This window comes from Coregonus clupeaformis, chromosome 13 (genome assembly GCF_020615455.1).
Source record: "Coregonus clupeaformis isolate EN_2021a chromosome 13, ASM2061545v1, whole genome shotgun sequence".
NCBI lineage: Eukaryota > Metazoa > Chordata > Actinopteri > Salmoniformes > Salmonidae > Coregonus > Coregonus clupeaformis.
Genome location: NC_059204.1, coordinates 36,202,303 through 36,220,706, shown reverse-complemented (window position 1 = coordinate 36,220,706; position 18,404 = coordinate 36,202,303). Strand labels below are relative to the sequence as shown.

The 18,404-nt window shown below is 42.4% G+C and overlaps 1 protein-coding gene across 4 annotated transcripts; it reads left to right on the top strand.

The window, feature by feature from the left end:
- The first annotated feature begins 1,772 nt into the window (after positions 1–1,772).
- On the top strand, positions 1,773–17,320 carry LOC121579926 (zinc finger MYM-type protein 3-like). 4 transcript variants are annotated; one of them, XM_045224346.1, is made up of 25 exons: positions 1,773–1,844; positions 2,484–3,483; positions 3,836–3,906; positions 3,989–4,055; positions 4,173–4,557; positions 4,710–4,890; positions 5,781–5,993; positions 6,101–6,251; positions 6,349–6,461; positions 6,992–7,078; positions 7,226–7,376; positions 7,493–7,665; positions 8,009–8,183; positions 8,412–8,461; positions 8,681–8,837; positions 9,042–9,157; positions 10,205–10,352; positions 10,467–10,643; positions 10,777–10,877; positions 12,555–12,702; positions 12,898–13,037; positions 13,218–13,332; positions 13,432–13,689; positions 15,546–15,660; positions 16,883–17,320. In XM_045224346.1, the coding sequence occupies exons 1-25, from the start codon at positions 1,806–1,808 to the stop codon at positions 17,067–17,069; spliced, it is 4,518 nt and encodes a 1,505-aa protein (XP_045080281.1). In that variant the 5' UTR covers positions 1,773–1,805; the 3' UTR covers positions 17,070–17,320. The 4 variants fall into 4 exon arrangements, with proteins under 4 accessions (XP_045080281.1, XP_045080282.1, XP_041750862.1 ...); XM_045224347.1 differs by having other exon boundaries at positions 10,205–10,376; positions 10,467–10,616; XM_041894928.1 differs by having other exon boundaries at positions 10,205–10,376.
- The last annotated feature ends 1,084 nt before the right edge of the window (positions 17,321–18,404 follow it).

Sequence of the window (18,404 nt, the reverse complement as noted above, 5' to 3'; positions counted from 1 at the left end):
ATTGTAAGTGTTTCTAAAATCCCCTATGGGGAAAAATGTATGGTGGAAAAACGATTGGAACCATTTCCCTGTTTGACCTCTAGGTTATGGGTATTATGACTCAAACTGTGGTACTCTATATAAGCTTTACACTTTTCAAACACAAAAGAAGAAAGGACTATTTTAAAACTGAGATGTCATCAATTGTGCTGCCCATGCTATCGCAGACGCCATAATTGCATGGATACAAAGATGAGACCTCTTTCCATCGCTATGGTTTCTGCTGGGTCGCAGCCCATTCAGGTGTGGGACGGAATTAAATAGTAGCCAAAAGGGCTTTAAAGGTTTTTATATCAATATCAAATCATTTCTGGGTAACAATTAAGTACCTTACTGTAATAGTTTTCCATTCAAATGGTCTAAAAGAAACAAAAGCAAGAATTTTGCTAGGACTGTCTGGGAGTGGTCTGATGTTTTCACACTTTTACAGTGTTCGTTTCATCAGCTGTTGTACAATGTAATACAAAAAACAGGAAAAACAACATTTTGACTGCACTGGACCTTTAAAACGAGATATAGACCTAATTTATATTTTTTGCTTCATTTGGGTAGCCTGCATCTAAACAGGCAGCCCAATTCTGATTTCTTTCCCACTTATTTGTCTTTTGACCGATCACGTCAGATCTTTTTCAGAGCTGATCTGATTGGTCAAAAGACCAATTAGTGGAAAAAATATCAGAATTGGGCTGCCTGTCTAAACGCAGCCAGTCATTGCTAGGTAGGAAGAGGGGATGTTTTCTCAGATGCGCCTGGAACAGTGGGCGAGTTCATTTTGCATGGCTTGGTGCCCCGGGTGGGCAGAGTTTGCACATTTTAGACCATTCCATTGGTCCTTAAGTGAAATCTCCACCCACCCGGGGCACCAGGCCATGCAAAACAAACTGGCCCATTGTATACTGAACAAAAACACCTGTCAGGTGGATGTATTATCTTGGCAAAGGAGAAATGCTCACTAACAGGGATGTAAACAAATTTGTGCAAAACATTTCAGAGAAATAAGCTTTTTGTGCGTATGGATATTTCTGGGATCTTTTATTTCAACTCATGAAACATAGGACCAACACTTTACATAATAATAATAATAATATGCCATTTAGCAGAAGCTTTTATCCAAAGCGACTTACAGTCATGCGTGCAACTTGTTGAGTTTATGTTTTTGTTCAGTGTACATTGAACTCGTCATGGTTCAGTGAAGGCTGCTGAGGGGAGGACAGTGCCTAATAATGTCTGGAACGGCGCAAATGGAATGGCATCAAACACAAGGAAACCATGTGTTTGATGTATTTGATACCATTCCACCAATTCTGCTCCAGCCATTACCACGAGCCCGTTCTCCCCAATTAAGGTGCCACCAACCGATGCCAAGCATGTGAATGGTTTGTGTCTGGAGTGCATGATAATGAAACGGTTTAGCATGTGCTGTTGTATTGGAAGGATGTGGACGAAAGGCAAAGATTAATTAGGGTTATTGAGGTTGGAAGGGGGTTGGAAGGGATTTGGGGGATGGGGGAGGGTTTGTTAGAAGTTAGTAGGGCTCTCTATTATTTTCTTGGTAGTACAGGGTTAGGTATGAGGGTTTATCTCATTTTAATGTTTGTTTTCTTTTATTCTAAAGGCTGTAAACTGTGATTGACCACACACTCCAGTACAGTAGGTGGCAGAATGCACCTCTAACGTTTGTTTTCAGACCGCAATAGAAGAAGAAGTTATAGCTTGAAACTAGCCAATGAGGCACACACACTAGACCGCAGTTTGATGGCGCTTGAATGCAACATTTTAGCTACAGTAACATTTCATATTTTCAGGTAAATTCACCGTATATTGTTGAAGTCTATCATAATTTGTGTGAATCATTAATATTATCTTGTAATAAAGTTACTATATTGAAATTAGCCAGCTAGTGAATTAGTTTGACGGCTAGTTTGCATAAGGAAACGTTAGCTTTATAACGTTAGCTAGCAGATAGCCTATTTTAAGCTAGCTAACTTTAGCCAGTACCGGTCTCTTTGCAGAGTCGTAAACATTATACGCCTCCCCTGCGAGTAGCGAGCTATGTCTACCGTATGGCTAGTATTGAGATGCATTATCTGTAGCAAATAATGGGCTAACATGTAGCTAGCTAGATAGATAGATTCCCAGATAGCGAGCTCGCTAACTAGCGTTCAAAATTACAGAAATGGAGACGCCGCCAGGTGAGGCGCGCCAAAAGGCAGCAACATTGATATTGGTGGAACTAGCTAGCTAGTAGCAAACTTTAGTTAGCAAATTTACCTAGTTAAGTAGATGCGTTCACTGGTGGGATCTCATGGTCTAGAATAGAGGAGCCACAATAAAACTACTTATGGCTGTAATTTTATCCAGCCGACCACCACATTTGATTGACATGACATGTGAGACTGAAATCAAACCATTATGTTTTTGTTTTCTTTTCTCTTGAAGTGTAGGTGCAGAGTATGGAACCCTCAGAGCATCCAGAAACCTCTGGCTCTTTTCAGATGGCCAATGAGAATGTGCAGCTAGACCTGCTATCCACACAGACTGATATGGACCTGTTTTCTGGGCACACCGATATGGGCCTGCTGCCTGCTCAGACTGATGTAGACCTACTGACTGCACAGAGTGATATGGACCTGCAGCCTACACAGACTGATATGGAGGTGACCTACTCAGGCTCACTGGGAACAGAGAGACAAAGTGGGCAGCAGCAGGCCCTTGATGAGCTGACAACCTTTCTCACCCAATCTGAAAGAGAGAGGCAGAAAACTCAGGACAGCCTGAACATCCTGGGGGACCCAGACTCACTGGAACTGTCCAAAGCCCAGGTGGAGGAGTTTTACAGCCGCACAGTCCTTCCAGAACCATCGGACCTTCAGGAATCCTCAGACCTTCCAGAGCCCTCAGACCTTCCAGAATCCTCATACCTTCCCGAACCTTCAGGCTTCTCAGAATCCTCAGTCTATCCAGAACCCTCATACCTTCCAGAGCCCTCAGGCCTGCCAGAACCCTCAGACTTCCAAGAGCCCTCAGGCCCAGCTACAGGCCTCAGTCAGGATGAGTGGGGCGGGCAGGGCCACACAGAAGCCTGGCCAGAAATGGCCGCTGAGCCAGGGACAAACAGGCTGGAGGTCACAGAGGGAACTCAGACTGTAACTGGGACAACGATGACAGAGACCGGAGAGGAGCAAATGGACATAGTACATGAAGATCCCTCTGCACCTTCTCAAGATGACGTTGATCCAAATATGCCTTCTATAGTCAGCGTAGAGGGTTCACACTCAGAGGATGGTCCAGGCAAAGAGGAAGCCTTATCATTCTTTGGATTGGTGCCAAAGGTAGAAGACACAGACACAGGCACAGCAGAGAAAAAGAATGAGCGAGAACAGCCAGTGGGGGGCAGTATGTCCCCACTATCATCATGGGCCCAACCATTGACACCAGGTGAAGGTATGTGTACTACATTTTAACATTTTAGTCATTTAGCAGACGCTCTTATCCAGAGCAACTTAGTTAGTGAGTGCATACATTTTTCATACTAGTAAGGAACTTTGGTTTGTAGGATCTTTCTCCTTCCTAGTACTTTATTAAATATTGTCTCAATGTCACATATAGAAGTTTCAGTGCCACAGAAATAGTTGGAGAATGATAAAGTGAAATGCAAAACTTGATTTAGGTTACATTACACATCTTTGACAAATAATTTGCAATCACTTCTTCAAATAGCCATCACAGTTTACATACAGCGTGCATATCTATGTCATGAGCAGCCTTTAGTTACTGATGATTGTGTTTGTTTCAGCTGAGGAACAACCTGAAACTGAGGTCGCCATCGAGGATGCAAAAGTTTCTCAAAGTGGTCAAAATACTACGGTACAAAAACTACTTTCCATTCATTGCAGACATTTTCTTTAAAAGTAAGTGAATTTCTCTTATTTACTTGTATTTATTGTAGGGGAGAAAGAGAGGTCGTCCTCGTCGTGGAGAAGTGAGGAAAAACACACAATCCATGTCTGATGGAGGTAAAGCTGCTTATGTTTAGTTCATTAATTTACCTCAGTCTTAACAACTCATTATGTATGACTATTTGTCCATTTATGATTATCATGCTGCCCTAAGTGCATTGTCTCCTGCTGCAGACCAGCTAACAGACAGCGACTCTGACGATACAGCTGACGATCCGAGGGACACAGACTTTGACCCTGCACGGTCAGGCCTCCGGCGCTCCACCAGGGCCTCCCAAAGAAGCCACAACACCCTGTCTCCCCGGCTCATTGCCCCCAAGCCGTCTGGCCCTGCCTCTACCCCTGGGTACACCCAGAGGTCTGGAGGACCCCCTCCACCCCGGCCTCCACCCCCTCGCCAGCCTACCAGGGTCCTCTGTGCCAACTGTAGTGGAATGCTGCAGAGCGGACAGACAGCCTACCAGCGCAGGGGTCAGCCTCAGCTCTTCTGCAGTTCCACCTGCCTTAACTCCTTTGGCAAGAAAGCCCCCAAGAAAAAGCCCTGTGCTTTCTGTAAAAGGTAAGCTTCTCAATAGATATTTAATGAATGTATTCTTAGCTTCTCTTTCCAGTAAGTACAGTGGATCCATAACCAATTCCTCATGTTGTTTCACAGTAAAGTAAGTGTAAACCTTGTGCATTGTTTTGATCTTAACAATATTTCTCTTTTAGGGACATGGGGAATAGTAAGGACACCATGCTTGCACAGGTTGGCCAGTCACAGTCCTTCCAAGAATTCTGCAACAACACTTGTCTTTCCCTGTATGAGGCCCGGCTGGAGAAGGGTCCGAAACAGCCCCCCAAACCAAGTGCCCCTGGCCAAAGATGCAGTGTGTGCAACCACATGCGTGAGGTACCAAAGCTTTGACCGTAACATTTGGGATGATCTGCTCCCAACCGATTGGCTTCATGTTCAACACAATAGTGGCAGGGAGTCTCAATAGGAAGAAACTCCAGTAGACAGTAGGATGATGATTTAACACAGGATGACTACACTTCCACAATGCTTTGCTTTTGATTTGAAAATGCAGTAGGCTTTTTTGTCATACATTATATTTCACCATACTTTATATTGAAGCTATTCTAAAGACCGCAGCTTCTACTCTTGCAACAATTTATCGAAAAGCTGGCACCAGCCTTACCTACTCTGGTTTGAGTTTCCCCCCACCATCTGTTAGTAATTTGTAAATTAGTACAATAAAATGTATTCAAAATAAGTAAGCACTTTTTAATGGCAAGCGCTGCAAACCCACACAATGATGTGATTATGGTATACATTCTTTAAAGTTGCCTTTGTGTTAGAAATGCTGGTTCGAGATCTGATCTGCACACTTCAATCCGAGCTCAGTCTATCTAGGGCGGGCCTCCAACCACCTGTGTTGATGTGAAGTATTTGTCAAGACGTGGGCTTTTCCCAGAAGGGACAACAAAGAATGCCTAAACACATTTCACTGTGTCTTCGTGTTGATAATTGTATCATTGAAAACAGATTTGTATGTTCCTAACTAGATGTACTGTATGCTGTGATTATAGAGGAGGAGGGAATTCTGTCGTTTTTATATCCATATGACAAGTTTATGCTGCTGTGGGTCTGTTTGTATGCTATGAGCATGCACCAGAATAAATCATAGCCAGCTACAAGATTTTGGTCAACTGATTTAAACACCAAGGGAAGACATATTTTAAGTTATATTTGAAATGATCTCTGAGCCAGTCCTACATTTCTTCCATCTCCTGCCTCAGATCAACCACGAGGTAACCATGGGCAATATGATTCACCTCATGTGCAGCGATGCCTGCTTCAACCGTTTCCGGGCTACTAAGGGCCTGAAGACCAGCTGCTGTGACGCCTGTGGCACCTATATCAACACCTTCACCTCCCGGCCCGAGTACCTACTGCATGAGGGCCAGCAGAGGAGGTTCTGTAACTCCTCCTGTCTCAGACTCTATAAGATGGTGGGTGTAGGAATTTAGTTTTCTTGAATGTACTATAGTCATATTTCTTCCTGAAAATGATATGGTGTTGATCTTAATGGCTGCTGTGTGTTATCTTTTGATTTCAGAAAAACACTAAGGTGCTCTCGTGCCAGTGGTGTAGGACTCTGTGTAAGAACTTTGACATGCTGTCTAAAGTGGATCAGTATGGCAAGACCAAACACTTCTGTTCTTTGTGCTGTATCGCTTCACATAAAGTGAAAACTTCTGTGGACACAGGTACCTTCAACTCTCCTTGGCTTGTTTACACAATCTGAATGGTGTGATGTCTGACTGTGAATTAGTCTTCATTATTACTAATCTGCTTATTTTCCAGTTCCCAGTGAAGCTTGCAGTTTCTGCAAAAGAAGCCCCTCTGAACCATACTACTGTAAAGCAAATGAGACTGTTTACGTCTTCTGTAGCCCTAGCTGTTGGAGCAAATTTCAGGTAGGATAGCCCCATACCCTGAATAGAGTTGGGACAACATAACAATCTACAAATGCATTGTCCAGTTTTTTGCATTAAAACATGTCTGCCAGATGCTTATACAACATTTTATTTTATGTGGATTTGTTTTCAATGTGAATTTTTAATGCCTCAGTTTTTCAATAAACAAAATCATTCAAAGGAGATTTTTGAAGGATTCTGAAAGTGATTAAAAAAGGAACCGTTAATATTTACAGTTTGATGTACAGGCTTGGCCGTAGGTGCCTGTAAACAGAAAAATGCTAGTTAAAATGCACACCAAGCTGCTGCAGTGGGGCGCTCCGCCTCACTTCTGGAGCCCATTAAAATAAAAACTAATCATAAAGCGCTTTAATGTGGAGAGGGTCACCTTTTGAAAGCTTTCACCTTTATTCTACCTAAAAGTCTATGAATTAGGGCTTGTTTTGTTCTTGCGAAACCTGAGCGGTTCTTGAGTCCATTCTCTGGTTTAATCCCCAATTTAACAAATATACTCGCTCGCTTCTTCACAGCGCAACAGTCCCAATGGAGGCATCTACTTCAGCTGTCTCTCCTGTCATAACATGTTCAGTGGGAAACCAGAAATCTTAGATTGGCAGGTAATTCCTTGTACATACGTGTTTATTAATTTACTAGTCTCAACATTGTGGCAAAAATGTCTTACAGCTGGTTTAGTGAACACTGTTATTTTATCAAGACTACTCAAATAAAAAGTACATGCACCATTCTATTTCATTTGCTTTCAGGACTCAATATATCAGTTTTGCTGTAAGGAGTGCTGTGAGGACTACAAGCGCCTGAATGGTGTGGTTTCTGTGTGTGAACACTGCAAGCAAGAGAAACCTCTGCATGAGAAGATGAAGTTCTCTGGGGTGGAGAAGTCATTCTGCAGTGACGGTTAGGATGATGCATGCATTTCTTTGTGCATTTTCTGATTTTATTAGATTTACATGGAAACACTTTCCTGTGTGTCTAGGCAGAGACTTATAAGTGTTTTGTCTCTTTTTACCAAGGTTGCATACTACTGTACAAGCAAGACTTTGCTAAACAACTGGGCCTGTGCTGTATAACCTGTACATACTGTTCTCAGACCTGCTCACGGGCGGTCACAGAGGAACAGGATGGAAACACGTGGGACTTCTGCAGCGAAGATTGTAAAAGCAAATACTTCCTGTGGTACCTGAAAGTATGTATAATCAATCACAATGCCATATATACACCCTGACCATATAACTGGCCCTGATAAGTTTTAGATGCCTGCTGGTACACGGGCTGCATTCAGTTCATTCGCTGTCACTGTACATAGTACATTTGTTTGTGGTAATCTAGACATACTTGATAGAGGAATGGTAACTTCCAAATGCAAACGGGCAGAATATGGTCATGATGTCATGCATGGAAAAAATGAATCAGAATAATATGCATGATATGTGATCAAATTGTGTGAGCAGTGTCATATATTAACATGCTACAGTGTGTACTGTATGTATGGTTGCTATGGGTGTTCTGAGCCATGTCTGTTCTCCTAGGAAGCAAAGTGCCATGCCTGCAAGCGTCAGGGGCAGCTCCTGGAGACCATCCACTGGAGGGGAGAGATCAAACACTACTGTGACCAGCCGTGCCTCCTGCGCTTCTACAGCCAACAGAACCAGCCCAACCTAGACACCAAGCAGGGCCCTGAGAGCCTGCTCAACAGTGCTTCATGTACACAAACGCATGCATGCACACACAACACACACACTTTTCATAAACCCAATCCATACATGGGAATGATTTTTATAAGTACTCTTTTATGTAATCGTTTAGTGTTAGATTTTTCACTGTTTAACATAATGTTACAAAGTTACTGTGAATGCCTTTGTGAAAGTGTAAACGTGTTAGTCTCTCTCAGTAATTGGCTATTAAAATTCTATATGTTTACTGGACTTGCAGGTAAATCCCCAGAGTCTACAACTCCCCCTGCTGCTACAAAGACAAGTGAAGTAAGTGTTCTTTTTGATTAGATGCTCCAAAAGGTGGGGGGGGGGAATGCCACCGAAAGGAAACAAAATGCATTCAATCATGGCTTTTACCACAACACATTTATTAGTGCTTCAAAAAAACTTAGCATTACTTCAAAGTCAAATTAACACGGATACTTTTCTCTACAATTAGTCTTCTGAGTGAACGTCCCAATCTTTTTTATGTTTCTGTTATTTTAGGCCACAGGAAGAGGCCTGACGAAGACTGTAGCCAAGCTTGCTCCTCCCGTCACTACAACTATCTCCCAAAGGAACAAATCCTCCATGTGTAAACCCATGATGACCACTACCGGTGTCACATGTAAACCTGAGATGAAGTCCCAGAGTTGCCAGACAGGTAATGGCGAACGTAAACCCATCTCTCTCTCTATGGGACTCACTGATTAGTCTTATACTGTATTTAATATTATACTATTTATACAAAACATCCCTATTCATATGTTAAGAGATTTTTAATTAAATCAGGCCTACAACAATTATAATTAGCAATTGTAAAAAAAGCACCTTCACGGTTTTCAGAAATGATGTCTGTTTGTTTCAGATGATTTCTTGCAGTCCCCACCTGCGGTGTTGCCAGTCCCTGTGCCTGTGTTTGTTCCTGTGCCTTTGAATATGTACTGTCAATACACTCCCATAACAATGGCCCTGCCTCTGCCGGTGAGTTGGTTTTGTCTAGGTCCTGTTGAGTATTGTGCAAAATCCACTCTAGGCTCATCGTCATTTATTTAGAGACTAGAGTAACTCTTAGTGTCCACCCAAACTTGTTCCGTATGGATGCCTACACACTAGTGCTGAGCGATTTGAGGTTGGTTCAGTTTCCGTTTGATTATTTTAAAATTATCACGGTTTTCGCAAAACAATTTTTAAACATTAAATGCGCTATGCATTATGTGTTGAATGCTGTAACACAAAATGAAACAATTAAGTCCCATGATGGTAGACTGCCCATTACTGAGTATCACTTATTAACCAAGCCATTTATTCAAATTACTTTTTTAAATAAAATATTTCAGTTGTGTATATTACATTTGTTTTATTTGATGACTTTATTTTTTATTCCAAGTCATCTCATCTCTACAAATCAAATTACAATTGATTTGTCACATACAAATGTTTAGCAGATGTTATTGCGGGTGTAGCGAAATGCTGGTAGAGCTGCTGCCTATGCTGTCTGACAATCACTATTTTAGCAGTTCTTCAAAGTCAAGAAGGCATACTTTTATGACTGCTGAATACCAAGTATCAATGACTTAGATAATTTATGTTCAGGTAGAGAACTCATGAAGCAACTGCTCTCAGTCATTCATTCTTATGTCTCTTTTACGTAGCAGGCGTAAAAGAGAAACAGACCGGACAAGTAGGTGTGTCATGGATTATGGTCAATGTAGTTAATTACAACGTTTATTGTGCTAAACTATGTAGAATATTGGCCTGTTGGAAACTACAACTCCCTACTGCATCGCACAGTTCGGGCTTGGATCTGATTTATCTCTAGAGAAATTGTGAATTGAGCTCACACACAACGAACTGAATGGAATTCTAATAATTGAACCGAGTCGGTCAATTAGTTGTTTAAAAACCGAAAAATAAATGAAGTTTCAGTTAATCACTCCGCTCTACTACACACTGCTGCAATAGTGTGTAGTTCTCTAGAGTGACTGCCCTTTTTGTCTGCTTATTGCTTTGCTCCTTATTCTCTCGTAGCTCCCTGTCCCCATGTTCCTACCTGTCACACTGGATCACATCGATAAGCTTGTGGAATATATAAAAGAGCTGAAACTCCAGATCCCATCTGATCCACTGGAGGCTGACATTCTGGCCATGGCAGACATGATAGCAGAGGAGAATAAAGGCAAGGGCTCCTCTGATCTGTCTGGTAATGCTCCTGCACTTACTCTTCTTAGTCAACTCACTATTGATGTTCTAGATATATATAAACACAAAGTTACAATAATTATATCTTTAGATCTGGACAGTGATCAGAAAGCAGGCCCGTTGCTGAGGGACTACAGCTTATTTGAGTCTTCATCCCAAGATGACATCCTCTCCATGGCCGTCAATATGGATGATGTACTGACTGAGCCAGGTCAAGACCCAGGCGATGAGCTCACCAAAGGCAGGTTAAAGCTTTATGATATGAAAGGTCTGTGTAATTTGCTTTGCAGTCCGATGTGTAAACTTTCACTAATTGCACACTCAACAAAGGGATGTCTTAAATATATAGATGTGTGTATGTGTATATATATATTAGTCCCATTTTAATTTGTGCTCTTTAGCTTCCCTGGACCTGAACCCCAATGTTGATTTCCTCTTTGACTGTGGGATGCCACCACATGCTACTTCACCAGAGCAGAGCTCCAACGTCGCTGTTCAGAAGGTATAATTAAACCCAGCCTACAATAGCAGTGCATTCTGTTTGCTTTGACTGTCATAGACAGGACCTTGATTATCCCCTCCCTAATTGACAAACCTTTTGTCTGTCTTTTATAGACCTAACTTTCACTGTAATTTTGTATTGCATTAAATAGTGTCAGAAAATAGTTGACTCTCGATGTGAGAGACACAGAGGAATCACATGGTATGCTGGAAATCTGAAAATAGCTGGCACAAACATGACAAATGACTTGGTGTCAGACTTACCGGAGACCAGTGGTCATGTTCTACGTACTTAGACAGGTGCTACAGGGTCCCGAAGGTGAAATGGTTGTTGAAAAACAAATCTATCCCTGGCGGCAGGCAGGCATGATCCAAAACACGCGGCTCATGTAACTTAAGTCCACAGTCACCAAACCTACAAGATGGACAGCTTACCAATGGACAGTGTCTTCGTACGTTTTTGAGAGTATTTGAACATATTTACTGAGATGTTGACTTACTGTTTCTCTTGAGTTTTGGTGGTCTCTTAGACCAGACAACGTCTTAATGATCGTTGCAAATGTTGAAGAATTTATTAGGTACAGTTTATTAGGTACACCACCCCATTCACGAAAATGATTCTCTCCTACAAACAGTGAGTCACGTGGCTGTGGCTTGCTATATAAAGCAGGCATCGAGGCATTCAGTTCCTGTTCGATTGAAAACGAGTGACCTAAGCGACTTTGTGTGTGGTATGATCGTCGGTGCCTGGCGCGCCGGTTCCAGTATCTCAGAAACTGCCGGCCTCCTGGGCTTTTCACACATGTCTAGGGTTTACAGAGAATGGTGCGACAAACCTAAACCATCCACTCAGCGGCAGTCCTGTGGGCGAAAACAGCTTGTTGATGAGAGGTCGAAGGAGAATGGCAAGAATCGTACAAGCTAACAGACGGGCCACAAACAGGCAAATAACATTTACATTTGAGTCATTTAGCAGACGCTCTTATCCAGAGCGACTTACAGTTAGTGAGTGCATACATTTTCCATACTGGCCCCCTGTGGGAATTGAACCCACAACCCTGGCGTTGCAAGCGCCATGCTCTACCAACTGAGCTACAGGAGGCCCTGTAACAGCACAGTACAACAGGGGTGTGCAGAACGGCATCTCGGAAGGCACAACTCATCAGTCCTTGTCACGGATGGGCTATTATTGCAGCAGATGACCACACCGGGTTCCACTCCTATCAGCTAAAAACAAGAAGAAGTGGCTCCAGTGCCACACAATTACCAACACTGGACAATTGAGTGGAAAAACATCGCATGGTCCGACAAATTCCCGGTTGATGTTGTGTCTGATGGCAGAGTCAGGATATGGTGTAAGCAGCATGAGTCCATGGGCCCCATCCTGCCTGTTGTCAACGGTACAGGCTGGTTGTGTAATGGTGTGGGGAATGTTTTCCTGGCACACGTTAGATCCCTTGATTTACAATTGAGCAACTTTTCCATGCCCCAAAGAATTTGGGCTGTTATGGAGGCAAAGGGGTGTCCGACCCGATACTAAATGGGTGTACCTATAAAAAAAAAACTAGGCTCTGAATGTAATGTGTGCACTGTGAAGAGAATATAAGTAACTAACTACAGTAACTACCCCTTAACAGGTCATAGCAGTGTGATGTCTAATATAGGCTTTGTGTCACAGGGGCCCAAGCGTCAGGCCATGCCAGAGATGACTTTACATGATCCCCTGGACAGTCAACCTCTTGGTGCTGGCTTGAACAGCTCTATTGGGGTCGATGCCTGGAGGTCATGGTCCCAAAGCAAGCACTCAGATGCTGATGATAGAAAACGTAAGATGTTTCAGCTGTAGTGTGAAAGCTGAGTTAATAGATATCTCTTAACTGGTAGATGGCTCTTTGATAGCGCTCCTATGAGTTTGATTGGTCTCCTATGAGTTTGATTTGATCTCGTATGAATAAAATGGGCAGTAACGTTTCAATGTAATCCTGATAATAGAGTGCCTTTTAAATTGTTCTCCTATACAGAGAAACCATTAGACCTTCTGTTATGTAGTCCTGAGGAACTGAATCATGGCCTGTCACAGTTTGTCCAAGACATTGTTCATCCCAGAGGCCCGTGCTACAAGCCTGACAGCGTATTTTACCTATGTCTGGGGATTCAACAGGTCAGTCCCAATGTTTCAGTCAGGTAGTTCATCTATGCAACTTGTCTAAGAATCCCTTATTCAAATATTAAGTAATTACATTTTTTTGAAAAGCTGGTTGTCTGTTTAGCAATGTCAATTTTGTTTATACAGTGTGTTCAACCAACACATTTGATCACAGTTGTCTTGTCTATTTTCCAGTATCTCCTCGAAAACAACCGGATGGTGAATATATTCACAGACCAGTTATATGTTACCTTCGCTCAGGAGCTGAATAAGATTGTCAGCAAATGGCTGCCTTCTATGTCAGCTAATGGTGGGTTCATAATAACATTTCTATTTATTTTTCACACATTGTGTATGTGTTGTATTTGGGGTGTATGTAATGTGTTTGCGTGTGGTGTTTGGGATGCAGGTGATCTCGTGTCTCGTGTCCTGGAGGAGCACCTGTGGGAGTGTAAACAGCTGGGTGTGTACTCACCCTTCGTCCTGCTCAACACCCTCATGTTCTTCAACACCAAGTACTTTGGCCTGACTACCGTGGAGCAGCACCTCCAGCTCTCCTTCTCTACAGTTACGCGCCAGGCCAAGCGGAGATCTACACCACATGGCATGGTCAAGTCATCTAGTGTCTGCTACCGCCCCAAATCACATCACAAGAGAACCAGCAAAGGTGAGAGAGATTACAATATTTGTTTTCTGTGTATTGTTTTGGTTTAAGAATGTCCAGTGAATGAGAAGTGTCAGTATGCTTCGTAGCCCATTGAAAGATGGGCTAGTTGTCATTCCCAGTAACCACTGAGACATTGTTTTTTTTTGGATCGTGACCCATGACCCCAGCCTGGGGGGAAGCAGGTCACCTATCTTGAGTTGTGCCACCTTTCAGCTGAATTACAGGGGGCTGACAAGGGCTGACAAGGGCTAGGGTATGGAGTCATTTTACACGAAGAACTACAACTTGCTGAAATTGAATCTTTGAGCACACAAGTCTAGTTTAGCGTTATGAGGTCCAGTTCAGTGGTAAGAATGTAGGCTATTTTCCAAAACATCCTCAAAGTACTCTACATATAATTTGGATGTATTCCTGACCATTGCGTGGTAGGCTCATTTGCTTTTATCTGCTGAGGAATTATGGGGGTTGACATTTTGTCTTAAAGTAACTTAGAGCCTGGGTTTTTCTTATCCTTATCACTATAGTGTGTTTTAAAGTGCAATTAGATGATGGTGATGGGTAATTTTCATAGGGAGGGACCACTACTCCTAAACATGGTGCTGCTGACCCCAAAGAGCTTCCACTGAAGCTAAATGAGTAAAAAAAACAGTTGAACCATTAAAACCCTCCGCATTGCATTGGCTTCCACCGATCAAATAACATGGTGCTAATGAATTGGACTGCCTGGAGGATAACACTGCAATGCCTGTGAAATTGGCCTGGTGCCAGTTGTTTATTTAAAACATATAGGCTAGCCTAGACCCACACCTCTATCCTCTTCAGTGTTTTTATGTTTACTGGCATGTTCTGACTGAAACAGAATCACATGTTTTAACGTAGGTCTATTTTGAACTCGGCCCGACCATCATTCTCTGCATATCAGTGTCACTAGTTAGATTCCTCAGTGGCTTTGTAGGTCAGTTTGAAATTGATCTGTTTGGCACTACTTTTGTGGTTTTATGCTGATGGGCAAAATACTAATTTAAAAAAGCTTTTAGTGACATTCTGTCACCTGTTGACATTTGTGTTCTATGGGTGCTTGTCTTAAATATTACAAATAAGTGAGGCAGCTGTTGATGTAGGAGAAGGATGTTGTTGGTCCCTTCCCCCCGGTTGGTTCAGTCATACTGCTATTTTCAGTGTGTCTGACAGCTATTTATACCACAGAATGAATTTTTTTTGAAGAGCTGCTCTCAGCATAGGTGTACTGTGGTATGTGTCTTAGAACACTGTGGTATGTGTCTTAGAACACTGTGGTATGTGTCTTAGAACACTGTGGTATGTGTCTTAGAACACTGTGGTATGTGTCTTAGAACACTGTGGTATGAGTCTTAGAACACTGTGCTATGTGTCTTAGAACACTGTGGTATGTGTCTTAGAACACTGTTTGCCAAGGGAAAACCAGGAAGCTAAAAGTAGCTGTGGAGCAACTGAGTCGTGCAACATGATACTAGAGAATCTCTGACTGAATGTCTGTAACGTGTTTTAGATGTAGCTGCACAATAAATCAAGTCCATACATCAACGTTGGATAAAACACGTGCTTCTGACCTTAGGCAAATTCATGACATCAAAGTACCCTGGTCTTTGTAGGAAAGACCCTGTCCATTGCAAAATAATATTCTTATAAGTATGACAGTGACATGGGTTTATGAAAAACATAGTTATTTTCATCAGAAGCCACACCACTGTTTCCCATAACTGTCCGGCCATCTGCTTCGTCAGTTTAGCTTGGCCCTAACTGAAGCCAAGTGTTAAACTAAACGCCCAGGGGTCAGACAGTGAAGTGAGCCTGTACTCTGTTCTGTTCACACACAGAGGTCGGCTTGGGAAAGAGGAAACGGGATGAGTCTTCTGAGCTGGAGCAACAAGAGAACCGGATGAACCCTCTCAGATGCCCTGTCAAATTCTTTGAGTTCTACCTCTCCAAATGGTAAGGAATGTGGACTGTCCAGGTATGCAAAGCAGGGTTTGAAACACCAGTTAAAGGCCTTGGACTGTCCCTGGCTGTCAAAGATTCAGAATTTGTTTGATACATTGAAGTCAATGTTCCCTCTAAGCTGTGTGTGGACGCACACCACCTCCAGGACAGCCGTGCAGAAGAAATGCCAGGCCGGTCAGAGACGAAAGAGATTGAACTTTACTGAGTTCACTCCATTAGTTTGCACTATATAGATCAATGTTTTTTCTGTGATCGAATCAACATTATATCAGCCCCTTTTCAATTCAACAAACCAAAAAAACCTAAGTTTGCAAGATTGAGTCTGTGATTTTGTTTTAGGCAGAGCCAGAGCGCGAAGGAGTAGAATTATATTGGCGGGTTTAGCCCATGAGCGGTCTTTCAATCACCCGCGAGTGAATGCGCTTTTCAGATCAGAGCGCAGAGCTGCGTGTGCACATTTGTTGATATTATTTGCTTGTTAGCGCAGTTATAGATAAGTATCGGTCAGCAATGGGGAGTTACTGCTTCCTACAAGAGCACAATGTCTAGGCTTAGGCTATATTTCAAGCTGTCTTTGAAAAGCCAGTCAGGTAAAAAGCTTATGTCTTAATTAAAGGGGCAGTGTTGTATTTTGAGACAGGCTTGAATATGCAAATAAGCCAATAGGCAGAGGGGTAGCCTACATTGTCTAATTCTCTGTATGGTAATATTAATTTATTGTTTTGTAAAGTGGTTTCTTGCATCATACAATGCAATTTACAGTCACCTATTTTGGCCCATGGTGTTACAGACCAAGTAAAAAATCATTAATGTCAAGCCCTTTTTTAAAAGTCTCATGCAATGTATGCCTGCATTGAACACCACATATAGGCTACTGTAGGCTATATCATAGAAAGAAAAAGCTATTTCCATGTGAAAATATGGGATTTGGTCCATTGGTTTTGTTGGTAGGCCTACATTACGTTCAAATAGCCACAATAGCCTATTGGCTACTGTCTAAAACTGTAAGGGTACAGCCTCAGTGTTCACTATAAACACGTGCCGGAAGTTGCACAAAAGTCTCACAACATTCAAGTTTCCGCTCACAAGACCTAAAATTTGCCCAGTGCCCCAAAAAAGTAGAGGGTACATTGATTGGAATGAATGAATAAATAAAATGGTACAGTTTCCTTTTTTAGATTCACATATGGTGTCTGTCTTTGTGTTCTTACAGCTCTGATGGTGTGCGGAGCAGCTGCAGTGCGTTCTACCTGCAGCCGGAGGGCACATGTATGGCCGAGAGTTCTCGCTGGTACTCTGACGTCCCCATGGACAAGGGCAGGCTGGGAATTATGCTCAACAGGATCCTGGCTGTCAAGGACGTCTATGAAGAGCACCCGGCACAGGGAGATATGGACTGACAGCCGCACTGATAGATTGCACAACAAGTTTATATAGTGTACATTGCTTACATGGAAGCCGTTAGCACAAGGGATGACGAGCATGACTGCAATGCATTTTTGTTCCATGTTTTTTCTATGTCACCCCTACACAAATAGTTCAGTGAGCATTTCCCCCATAGAATTACCATTATACATTGAGTGCACAAAACATTAGGAACACATTCCTAATATTGAGTTGCACCCCCCTCCCCCCACCTTTGCCCTCAGAATCGCCTCAATTTGTCGGGGCATGGACTCTACTAGGTGTCGAAAGTGTTCCACAGGGATGCTGGCCCATGTTGACCCCAATGCTTCCCACAGTTGTCAAGTTGGCTGGATATCCTTTGGGTGGTGAACCATTCTTGGTACACACGGGAAACTGTTGAGCGTGAAAAACCCAGCAGCGTTGCAGTTCTTGACACACTCAAACCGGTGCGCCTGGCACCTACTACCATACCCTGTTCAAAGACGCTTAAATCTTTTGTCTTGAATGGCACACTTAATCAATGTCTCAATTGTCTCAAGACTTACAAATCCTTCTTTAACCTTTCTCCTCCCCTTCATCTACACTAATTGAAATGGATTTAACAGGTGACATCAATAAGGGATCATAGCTTTCACCTGGTCAGACTATATTTTATGGAAAGAGCATGTGTTCCTAATGTTTTGTACACTTAGTGTATGTACAGAAAATGTATAGCACTGTAGTATACCACCATCAGTTCAGGTAATCTATTTTGAATGCTCAAGTACATTGGGCACTCAACGACCACTAGTTGAGACTTCATGTCTGTGGTTTGTATTGAAAACTCATACATGAGTTTTTTTAAATGAAGTGTACAGAACAGCTGTATTATAAAAGTACTTTAGTTCATAAAACCATTTAATTGACACTGCATTATACCCCCTACGCCAGCCTCACTGGATTTTGTTTCATTCAAAAGCTTCATGTTCAGATAGTGATGATATTTACGTGTTCGTTATTTAGCAAACGCTCTTATCCAGAGCGGGTTACAGTAGTTAGTGCATACCTTTCTCTTACTTTTTTCGTACTGGTCCCTGGTGGGAATCAAACCCACAACCCAGGCATCGCAAGCGCCATGTTCTACCAACTGAGCCACACAGGACCTTATATAAACAATCATGTTGAACTTGAACACTTTAAATCTGTGTTTACCATGTGGCCAGTGAGGGTAAAAACCATTTATTGCTGCCAGAGATGTTCACATGTACAGTATCGAGAAGCTCATAGTAATGGCAGACGTTTTACTTCATAGCTAATATATATATACACTACATGTCCAAAAGTATGTG